Genomic DNA, 11,647 nt, shown 5'->3' on the forward strand with positions numbered 1-11,647 from the left:
CCGTAATAACATGGGAATGGTTGGTGATATTAAAGTCCTGTTTGTGGCACATTAGTATATGTGAGGGGGCAAACGCCTCAAGATGGGTGGTGACCATGGTGGCCATTTAGAAGTCGGCCATCTTGGATACAACTTTTGTTTTTTTCAATAGGAAGAGGGCCATGTGACACATCAAACTTATTGGTAATGTCACAAGAAAAACAATGGTGTGCTTGGTTTCAACGTAACTTTATTCTTTCATGAGTTATTTACAAGTTCCTCTTTGTTCACAGCCATTGGCATGTCGAAGAGGTTAACACGTGAGGAGCGGATGGAAATTGTGTTGATATCTGGTGAACGCAGTAACCGGGTCATTGCAGCAGATTTCAATGCAAGACATCCTACGAGACCACCCATCTCCCATGCTACAGTTAGCAAACTGCTTGCTAAGTTTCGTGAAAGTGGTTCGGTGTTGGATTTGCCAAAATGTGGACGCAAGAAAACTGTCACTGATGAAGAAACATCAGTGGCTGTCTTAGCTTCATTCAGCAAAAGCCCACAGCGTAGCACTCGCCGCATGTCACTGGAGAGTGGCATTAGTCGAACATCCCTTCGGCGGATATTAGCTACTCACAAATGGCACCCTTACAAACTCCAGCTACTGCAGCATCTCAGCGAGGATGACCCAGATCGGCCACAGAATTTGCAGAATGGGCAAAACAAAAATTGGAACAGGACCCTCAGTTCACGCAGAAGATTTTGTTCAGTGATGAGGCAAACTTTTATGTGAATGGTGAAGTTAACAAACAAAACCACCGCTATTGGTCTGACACTAACCCACATTGGATGGATGCCTCCAAGACTGTTGGAACAACAAAAGTGATGGTTTGGTGTGGTATATGGGGTACAACGATAGTGGGTCCATTCTTCATCAGTGGAAACCTCAAGGCCACTGGATATTTGAAATTGCTACATGATGATGTGTTTCCCTCTTTCTGCACTGAAGCTGGCACGTTCCCTGAGTTTTTCCAGCAGGATGGTGCACCACCACATTATGGGTGCCAGGGCCGAGCATTCCTAGATCAACAGTTTCCTGGAAAGTGGATTGGTCGTCGTGGGCCAGTTGAATGGCCCCCAAGGTCTCCCGATCTGCCCCCCTTAGACTTTTATCTTTGGGGTCATCTGAAGGCAATTGTCTATGGTGTGAAGATACGAGATGTGCAGCACCTGAAACTACGGATACTGGATGCCTGTGCTGGCATTTCTCCTGCGGTGTTGCTATCAGTGTGTGAAGAGTGGGAGAAGAGGGTTGCATTGACAATCCAACACAATGGGCAGCACATTGAACACATTTTATAAGTGGTCAGAAACTTGTAAATAACTCATGAAAGAATAAAGTTACGTTGAAACCAAGCACACCATTGTTGTTCTTGTGACATTACCAATAAGTTTGATGTGTCACATGGCCCTCTTCCTATTGAAAAAACAAAAGTTCTATCCAAGATGGCCGACTTCTAAATGGCCACCATGGTCACCAGCCATCTTGAGGAGTTTGCCCCCTCACATATACTAATGTGCCACAAACAGGACTCACCAACCATTCCCATGTTATTACGCTGTATCCATATAAATGGCCCACCCTGTAGATATCCATATTATTGGGGGGGGGGACGACGATGACACTAAGTGTTATTAGTATATTTAATATGTATAAGGATACAAAAAAATTCTTACATCATTTCTATTATTATTATTACACCTACACTTGTGATGTTAAATAATCTGACATTAAATTTACTATTTTTAACAAAAGTTTATTTAAAAACAACCCCCCCCCAAACAGACAAAAAAATGTCCAGAGTTACAGATTTAGAGACCAGTTAGCAAACATCTGTAAATGCTAACCCCTGGCTGAGTGGTTCACGCTAACAGTATACACGGGGAAAAATTTGCTTACCTGCAAATATCGTACAGCTTTTTATAATCAAGTTTACATCTGATATAAAATAAGAATAATGTCACAATCAAAAGATTATTTTAAACAGTTAATTCTTATTTTGCTTACGGAAACAAATGACTTAATATTTGTACTGCTGAGCAGGACAGGACAGGCTGTCTGTAACATTACTGCTTTTATAGAAGTTCTCTTTTGTTACTTTAGTCACATTTTGTGTTTTCATAAAAGACAATTTCCAAAATTCTTCAAATCCAACTTCCAGCGTCATTTAAGAGGAAAACTTTGCTCTAAAAATAACCCACACAACTTGTAACTCAAAGTATTTTGAAAGCTTGATTAAAAAAATAAAATAAAATTCTGATTTAATGAAAGGACTAGATGTTACAATCCCTGATACCGTGTTGCTTCAAATTGAGAAAGTCTTGAGGGATGGCTACTATGAGGGAAGGCAGCCTGGAAGCTTTACCAGCAGGACACAATAATAATAATAATAATAATAATTCCAACTTCATATATTTCTACTTGTTAACATCGTCTTCTGTCATGAGTGAAACGCTGGCTGCTATGGAAGCTTACTTTTGAAACTGTTTGCAGCAGTAAAAGAACTTTTACTTTGAAGGTGAAAGGTCTCCGGTTCTGGTTTGCATTGGCTTTTGTTCGACTTTCTCCACAGCTCACCAGGTAGTGTTTTCAAAGAAGTCTCCCTGTTTCATGCAAACTACGGCCAATCTTCTAGCAACCAAAGCAATCACAAGGCTTTCGGGGCAAATACTGTGAAGCTGTGGTTATCAGATGGCAACTAACCCGTCTCTATGCCTCTGTGACCGAAACCTTAGTTTGGTGTGTTTGGTGTAAAAGGTCAACTAGCATTAGCTGATCACACAAGACTCCACCCTCTCTTCCAAATATGGTCACTTGTGGCTCCATAAAACCGACACAGCAGTGGCTGAAATGTTAACGTCCACTGTGACAAACTTTTACATACATTCTTTTTAATTTGCCTGTAAAACACTATAAAGATAGTTTATTCTGAGAAATCTACTTTACTGCCATAAAAATTCTATAAAAATTCTTGTTTTCTTTTCAAATTCTAACTCAAATATTTGAATATCATCTCATACAAATTTCCGTGACATCGAGACTTTTCCATCTGAACACCGTCCTCAAGTGAAGGAACATCGTGAATACTGGAGGAAACATTACAAAGGAATTATTAACAGATTACTTTTATTATAAATATACAGTGTTAAAATGGAATGGTACCTGACACTGCTAGCTGTTTACAGAAACAAAAAGGAAGTTCTGTTTAACATAATCAATCGAGAGGGTTTAAAAACAAACTCCTGCAGTTCAAATCAAACATCTCGGGGAAGCGTTCGTTCTCTCCGGTTGACTGAGACCAAAAGTTCAACTCAGGTTGCAGAGAAAAAAAAAAAAAACACGAGATGCTTCTGCTGATCCAGGGTTCGTTTCCATGGGAAAAACAAACAAAAACAAAACGGGACAAAAATCATGAAAACAAAAACGTGTCAGGTGATTTAAAAATGAGATCACAGGCAGATGTGAGTGAGACATTCGTCAGTGTGTAACATCCAAGAGTTTTTAAAGGTGCCACAAGCAGCATTTTTAACACCTGGAAACATTTAATTTCTCTGCCAGAGGACCATACAAGGGAAATCCCCTCTCTGTGATGTCATACAGAGCCAGGAGGACTTAGACCAACATTTGAAACTTTGATCTTCTCCTGGAGCAGGAGATGTGCAGCAGGAAATAAAGAAAATCACATAAGTAGAAACAGCAACGTCCCAGTTTTTTAAATCTGCTGAATTCTAACTCAGTTTAAAAAATTTCTAATATTTCTTTTGAAACACTTTATTCAGCCAAACATTCAATAGTTTATTCAAAAATACAGAATTGATTAAAATAGTCGTCTTTAGGAGCATCTGACATGTAGCTAATTTTTTGACACTGATATAGAAGCCAGAGGAAAGCTTTCTCTCTTTTTAACAGTCACATTGATACAGCAACGTCAGATGTTAAAATGTGGCGTGCAGCACCTTTTAAAAAAGATTTGATCATTTTTCTTCATGAATGTCCGTCCAGCTACTCGGCGTCCTCGTTAGGTCCAGTTTGCTCCAACAGACGGAGCTGAGCGAGCGTCCTGCCTCCAACATCGCGGCTTTACCTCATTTCACCCAACAGGTCAAAGAAACGCCATCCGACTGCAGGAGCCGTTGTTCAAGTCAATGTTGTGAAGGCCAATGAGCTCATTCGCCTGCAAGTATCAACTCCAATCCAAAGTATCAGGCACTTAAATTTGAAGAACTTTACAGAAATGAGCAGTGCCGTTTGAGTCTTGATGCTGGATTAGTGTGCAAAACACTGGATATAAGATCTGCTGAACATGCATAACAAAATGTAAACATTGGAAAATTTAAGATCAAATGGGAAAAGAAAAAAAAGACTGAAATTATACCTAAAGAAACTTTAACAAACTCAGTTTAAATAACTAGGAACAAACCTAGTCTCACACTGGTTTCACCTGATTCTCCAGCTCTAAACTAGAAGACCTCCCTTCACCTGACTTTGCCTCGTCAACAATAAATGCAGCTAAAAATAAAAACAGATTTAAGAGATTGAAGAGAAAACTGGTCCAGTGGAGTTATGGTTTGACTGGGAGGCGCCCAGTGAGAAGCTGAGGTGAATCAAAGTGAACGAGGTCCTACGACAGAGGAAGACGAGTTGATTCAAAGGTCAGGATGACATAATGGCGAGTGAAGCGATTTTGTGAAGAAGAAGAAAGTTTTGTGAAGTTAACTGCGCTTCAAACACCTGCTTTTTGGCAGCGAGGGTACCCTTAGTGACAAGTTCTAGCACCTCAGTATTAATCGACAAAGACGAGGATTGAAAATCATTGAAAGTTTCCGGGTTCTTCCAAGAACATCTGAACATGCAAAGACCACCCTCGCTAACATTTGATGCAAACCCAGTCATTTTGCTAGTTTTGAAATGTGACCTCGTCTTCATCGGTTACTCCTGGGGTGCTTTTAAGGGGTCATCTGCACACATGCCACTCTACTGTAGGCTTTACTGGCTGCTGCCCCTCAGGAGGCTTACAGCAGTTGGACAATCAGAGGAAAGCAGGCTTTTCAGGAGGGTTTCCTTAGAGACACTGGAGCTAAAACAGCTTGTTTTAGACATACGATAAAGTTAAAGCCCAGTTTAATAAAAATAAGGATTATTTTGAGCTATGAGTCATGCAAAGCTGCTCTGGTAGAGTTGAAGAATAAAAATAAAGAGCTGGAAATGAGCAGAATCGGTCCCCTTTGATAAAGTCCTAAGTTGTGCGTTAAAGTAAGCGGTACAGCTCGCCAAAAGCAAAAGGTGCAGGTGGAAAACTTTCACACAACCACTTCTGTCACATTTCTTGTGTAAAATCGAGTGTAAAGCCTGAAAAGACACGCTGCGTCTGCAGGACGATAAAACCGAGTGTACATGCGTTTTTTGGAAACGTTTGGAGGTTTATGAACTCGTTCCCTCTGAAGCGCCTCACCTACAATAAATAAAGGTGTTCTGACAGGAAGAAGCAGAGCCATTATGTACAGTAGTTACCCTGTTCTCACTGTTGTTACTGCATGAAGGGGAATAAGACTTTGTATTTACCGGTATTCACCATCGTCTCCTGGTTACTGCTCATTTTCCCCACGAGTGAAGAAGAAAATCCTGAAGTCCTAAAACTCCGACAGAGGTCACGGAAAAGTCCCGGTCGAGTACTTTGGTGCGTCTGCCCAGCTACGACCGACTGAGTGTGTACATCTCTACTCGCGTACTCATTCACAAACGATTTGCCTCACATGAAGCCAACAGTCGAATAAATCAGGAGGAAAAAGTCCTGCACGTATTTTCATAAACAAGCCACAGTTTCTTTTAATTAAAATAGACTTTCTTAAAATTCTCAGGAAAATTAGGTCGGCTACGAGGAACTTTTCCTCTCGACACGTGATGGCGATGAAAAGAACAACAACAATAATAGCAACAATAATATGGCAACAAAACTAAGCAAACAGCACCACTTAATTTCGGTGTCGTAGTTGATTCGACTACTCGGGCAGGAAGAAAGGAAACGAGGAAAAGCGAGTGTGTACAGTAGGTGTGCAAATCTGAACCAACGTCTGTGGCAGAAAACAAACAGGAAAAGGCGACTTAAAGGGATACCTTGATGTTTGTTGGGTTTCATGTACGCACTTTAAATGACAGGATGATGATGATGAAGTGATGAAGGATCCGTTTCGCAGTCTTTGGTGGAGCTTTTTCCTAAACACGACTGAATCAAACAGAAACCGAACTAACAGGTCCGACACGCATCGGAGAGCGGTGCAGAATCGTCTCGCCGCTCCCGCAAAGGACGGCGCCGCTCTCAAAACGAGATGTAATGAGGTCCGGATGGAGACGACTCGAGCGCTCGTGAAGCCGCAGGAAACCGCGACGAGGTGATCAGAAAGTCCCAGACATTGGCCCGTCAAAGGACCGGAAACCTGGTTTCACATTAAAGATCCTCTTCTCTGAGAGGTCCAGAGTTGGAGCTACGGAGTCGCACTCTGACCATCACGGAGGGCGAGCGTTCGCTCTACGAACCAGACGAAGACTCCAGACTTCCTGACAGGCTCAGCAGGTGAAGTCCGTCATGTTCTCCACATTCATCAAGTTGTAAACCGTGAATTTATCCCTCACCTGCACCAGGTGATTCATAATCTTTGCTCACCTCCTGAACCCCTCCCTCAGATCCCTCCGTCTGAGTTTGTGCACTTTGAGAAATTAAAAAGAAGCTGAAAAATCAACGCTGGAGGTCAGCTAGTGCCTGCCTCCCGAGCAGCTGTGCTGGAACTTTCTGATCTCACGCTGCCCTAAACACCCCTATATACGGATCAATCCGCCACTAAAAGTAGTTCCTAACAGTTTGTAGGAGTTGAGGAGAAGACGTGTTTTAACAGTTTAACTCCACATGCTTGGCATCCATCTATGTGCGTTTATGGACTGGCCTCCTACCCTAATGCATGCTGGGATACTCCCCTTGAACATATGAAGCAGGCGAGAAACTATAAAAGAACCTGAGGTAGTCTGAATGCTTGGGCTACGAGTTTGGTACGAGCTCTAATGTGAAGGCTGGTAGTGATGAGGGCGCCATCGTAGCTGCTGAGGGTTTTATAAGGAAACCAATGAGGTGGAGGGTCCGCGCAGTCGTTACGAGCTTAACGAACTCTGAGAAACACTGAAACGCCAATTTTTCTCAGGCCTGGAAGCAGCTCTACAAGAGAGCTGAGGGACGCAGGTCCATCATCAAGGTATCTCTTTAAGAGAATGTGTTTGAAGCCGGCGACGAAGCAGCTCGCAGGCCGATTTAAGGCACGTGTGTGAGAAAGTTTACATCATTAGAGCTAACGAACAGGACTATAAATGCTTCACTTAACGAGCTATAACGTGAAGACTGAGAGGAGCTGCTTCTTTTTTCTTTTGCTCACGTAACATCTAAACACCTTATCAGAAAATAACTCTGTCTCTACAGACGTAGAGTACAATTTAAAAGCTACAAACTACAGTACACTCTTAATGCTAGTTAATGAAGTCCCGATGCATAGCATCACCCATAGATGGACACTGATTCTGACTTTGTGGATCTCTGACGGCGGAGTCAATCGTAGTGTTATGGAGGTTATGGCAGTGTGTGTCCGAGTCCGTGTCTCGTCTCCGGTGAGATGCGTGATTGTCATGAGCCGTCGTTCCTCCGCAGAGTTCGTCCGACGACGTGAGTGGAAAAAAACTAAAACGCGAAGAGGAAGAGTTGGTGAAGATGGAGAAACGAAAGCTCCGCGCTCCCGTGGGTTCAGGCGCTGACGTGATAGGGCATCTTCCAACAAATCAGAGCGGCGGGGGTTAAAAACACTGCGTGTCAGCATTGGCGGCGCCGCGGCTGGAGCAGTCTCCGCAGTCTCTCCCTTCCATCGCCATCTTTTCTACTGCCACCTCCTCCTCATCCTCCTCCTTCACATCTTTTAGCGGATCCTCTCCGCTCTCGACTTTAGGGACGAACTTCCCGAACCGCACGCCATTCAGATCCTCCTCCAGTTTGACTTTGAAGGGCGGCAGGCCGAGCAGGAAGGCCCGGATCCTGCTGGGCGAGCTCAGATCTGCGGGTTCATCCTGGTTCTTCATCTCCACCTCGACCTGCCCTCCTCCTCCCACCACCGCCGCTCCTCCTGCTGCACTTCCTGCGGAGCTGGAGCGCGTTTCCTCAGCTGGCTCTGTGAAGCCGGTCCTCACTCTCTTGGCCGGCAGCTGGTCGGCGTTCCCATTGACGACGGCCCGGCTCGGCTCCGGCCCTTCCGCGGCGGGTCTCTTCGGCGTGAACCGTTTGCTGAGGTTGAGGGGCAGCGCCTGCTCGGGGGGAGGGGTGGGCTTGGCGTTCAGGTCCTGGGAGAGAGCCTCGGACAGGCACCGCGTGAACATCTGCAGCTGGGACGGGCCCAAGCAACGAGTCCTCATCAGCTGACACACCTGAACGCTGCAGTCAAGGTTCACGGGAAGGACTCGGAGGGGGGGCATGGGGGGCCGGGTTCTAGCCTCTCGCCCGCCTCCTCTCGGCCCCCCCTCGTCCATGTTACACCCTGAGCAATGGGTGTGGTGCTGCTGGAGGGGGTGGGGCTGTGGCTGCTCCCCGCTCGGGTGAGGGGTGTCTGGGCTCCCACTCTTCGGCTGGGGGGTGTAGATGATTGGATGGTGCTGGCTCGGGTTCTGGGGCGTCAGGGCAGGGCTCTCGGGGCCCCTCTGCAGTCCCAGCCGGCTCCTGAACACGTCCGAAGGACACAAGCCTTTGATGGGGCTGAAGCCGCTCAGAGAGCCTCTGATGAAGTGGCGCGGCAGCGCGGAGAGGAGCACGCCCGTGGCGGGAACCACAGACTCCCCTCGCTCTGTCTTCACCTCCTTCGGTTTGGGCTGGAAAGAGATGAAGGGGCCGGCGAGGGGGGCGAGGTCCGGGGTGAGGGGCATGGTGATGGGCAGGATGGCCGGCTGCAGGGAGCAGAGAAGGAAATGAATCACATGCAGTCAAATCAAACCTCCTCACAGGCGTGTACGAGTGTTTCGTGGTCGTTACCCTGTGCATGCCGCTGGCGGCAGTTCCTCCGCGGCCCACGGCTGGAAGCTGTTGCTGCGTCATCTCCACCACACTGCCTTTGACCTTCGCCTGCTGCAGTGCCAGCAGCTTTGCCTGAGCGAGCACCGTGGCCTTGTTTCGCGTGCCCGGCGGCCGGCCTCGACCTCTCTTTGCCACCATGGTGCCGTTCGGGTTTGGGACCTGTTCAGAGGCAAGAGAGGCTGGAGGTGAACCAACTAAGCCAATTAAAGCAGTGACGTTTGCAGGGTTACTGAAGTGGTGGTGGCTAGCAACACAGCTATGTTAGCATAACATAAACACAGTGAAGCTGGAGGATGAACGCTAACGTTTTCCACCTGATAAAAGTTAATGTGAGGGTTCCTGATGGTTAGAGACAAATACAGTCGCATGGCAGGATGCTGTAAACGGACCAAACGTCAGTCAGGAGAACAACTGAGATAATCCATCCACAGGTGAGTCATTAATATACTGCAACAACATGGGAACAGAGCAGCTGCCAGAGAATTCAGCATTAATGAATCAGTGGTACAGAAGTGGAGGAAGCGCAGTTTTTGGCTTCCCCCATATTCCAAAAGTGCTTCATCTCTTTGCTATGACTGTCGCCCGCCATAATTTGCAGATGATGTTGTTTGCAGCTGCTGCCATGCTTTCGACCAACACAGGGGCAGCTTGATGACACCATCAACATGCGCTATCGCCGTAGAGCGATATAAATTTCTACCGTTTCTACCGCCCACCCCGAGGCGGCAGTGTCAGCGTCCCCCCATCACAGCATCACCCGAGCATCTGTTACGGAGCATCAGCGTTCAGCAGTGTTAGTAACAGATGAAAACAAAGCTGTCAGCTCACGTCATCATGCATGGTGGGAGAAGCAGCAGCAGGTGGTGTGGCCACCTTCCTCTCCCGGGGTCTGGGTCCCGGCTTTTTGCCTCTGGGATGTGGTCTCCTGCCTCTGATGCCTCTGGGCTTCGGCACCACCGGGGATTCTGGGACTTTAAACTCTGCTCCGCCCGCTCTGAGGTGTTCTTCATAAGGAAGCATCAGCCTGAGACACAGAAACCTGAACTTTAGCATGTGGACCCTTTTAGTCACAGGTCAAAGGTCAAGGGTTTAGTTTTCAGTATTTCCATTACATCTGTCAGGATATTACGGAGCCAGAATAATAATGTGCACAGTAATGCACATGGTCTACTCAGGTACAGGGAGCTTTCCTGCTCTCTAACACTAATGACCGCTTCATCCAGCGCTGACCTCTGCTGGATGAAGGTACGAAGCCCACTGGCTGGTTTTCCTCTCTGCTTACAGACCCTCGTCACTTCCCTTTGCTCACTTTTGAGTGTAAAACGGTCTGAAACGCTCGGTGAGCGCAGTCAGAGATGATGTCTGTCTCACCTCTCGTAGTGTCTCCTGGTGCAGGTCGCAGCGCTGGTGCTGCCGGGGCATCCGCCCAGCTCGTTGTAAACCACTTTCCACAGACGGTCTGTCGTCACCTGCCGCACGAAAACAAGCAGAAAGTCAGATAACGAGGAGTAACCCTCAAAGGACTGTGGTGACCGGTTCACGATAGTTCAACTGGAGACTCCCAGGTATTCAGCCTGCAGTGGAGACCATGCACCAACTCTAAGGCCTTCACCCCAATGCAGGCTGAATACCTGGGAGTCTCCGTCAGCTGCCTTTTGATCCTGGAAGAGGTCGAACCGCCTCCGACTCCTCAGAGTCAAAGTATCAGAGTCGACTTTGAGAGGAAAACTTGACCTAAATCCTGGTTTACATCAGTTTTAGTGCCCCCTACTGTTTAGACACGTGTAACTACATCCTCAACCATTTGGAAAGGGTGACGACTGATTTATACTTTTAATTTTGTTGGCAGTGGTTTCATCTACAAAGACTCTTCTGTGGAACCAGCTTCCAGTTTGGATTCAGGAGACAGACACTATCTCTACTTTCAAGATCAGGCTTCAAACTTTCCTTTGTGCTAAAGCATATAGTTAGGGCTGGACCAGGTGACCCTGAATCCTCCCTTAGTGATGCTGCAGTAGACGTAGGCTGCCGGGGGATTCCCATGATGCACTGGGTGTTTCTTCTGCGGTCACTGTGTGTTTATACACCTCTCTGCATGTAATCATTGTTATTATTAACCTCTGGCTCTCTTCCACAGACATGCAGCCCCATAATGTGTTAATTATAAAAATCAATGCAAAAATGTTTTAAAACACTTTGTTGGTGATAATTTTAGACGAATAAAAACTGATGTGACTTCAAATCCAAATATCAGCAGAGATGATCTGATCTTGATCTTCAGCTCTGGCACTTGTTAGCGTGAGCTTCAGACGCTTCATTAATCTCCACGTTTGTATTAAAAACAGCAGTGTGACAAAAAGCTGACGTCTCTGCGATCAATGGAGACGAGGCCAAACAGACGCTCTGCAAACATGTGGACAAAGTCAAACTCTGCAGTGGATCAGTTTTTATTTTTGAGCCGTCTCCATCGTCTGTGTGTTAATCCTGATGTAGACCATCAGACGTGCAGCGACACTGAG

At 46.3% G+C, this 11,647-nt stretch overlaps 1 protein-coding gene across 1 annotated transcript in view; it reads right to left on the minus strand.

The window, feature by feature from the left end:
• Positions 1–3,204: 3,204 nt before the first annotated feature.
• LOC146624769 (uncharacterized) overlaps positions 3,205–11,647 on the minus strand; it is a 49,529-nt gene continuing 41,086 nt past the window's right edge. The window contains exons 9-12 of the mRNA XM_085364735.1: positions 10,500–10,597; positions 9,957–10,152; positions 9,087–9,287; positions 3,205–9,001 (exon numbers count right to left, since the gene is read on the minus strand). Coding sequence (XP_085220861.1) covers positions 7,868–9,001; positions 9,087–9,287; positions 9,957–10,152; positions 10,500–10,597 — 1,629 coding nt within the window. The 3' untranslated portion in view covers positions 3,205–7,867. The remainder of the gene's footprint in view (positions 9,002–9,086; positions 9,288–9,956; positions 10,153–10,499; positions 10,598–11,647) is intronic.

The sequence above is a fragment of the Diplotaxodon limnothrissa genome, linkage group LG10 (assembly GCF_057381915.1).
Source record: "Diplotaxodon limnothrissa isolate DT_005_m linkage group LG10, D_limnothrissa_male_GT1.1, whole genome shotgun sequence".
Lineage (NCBI taxonomy): Eukaryota > Metazoa > Chordata > Actinopteri > Cichliformes > Cichlidae > Diplotaxodon > Diplotaxodon limnothrissa.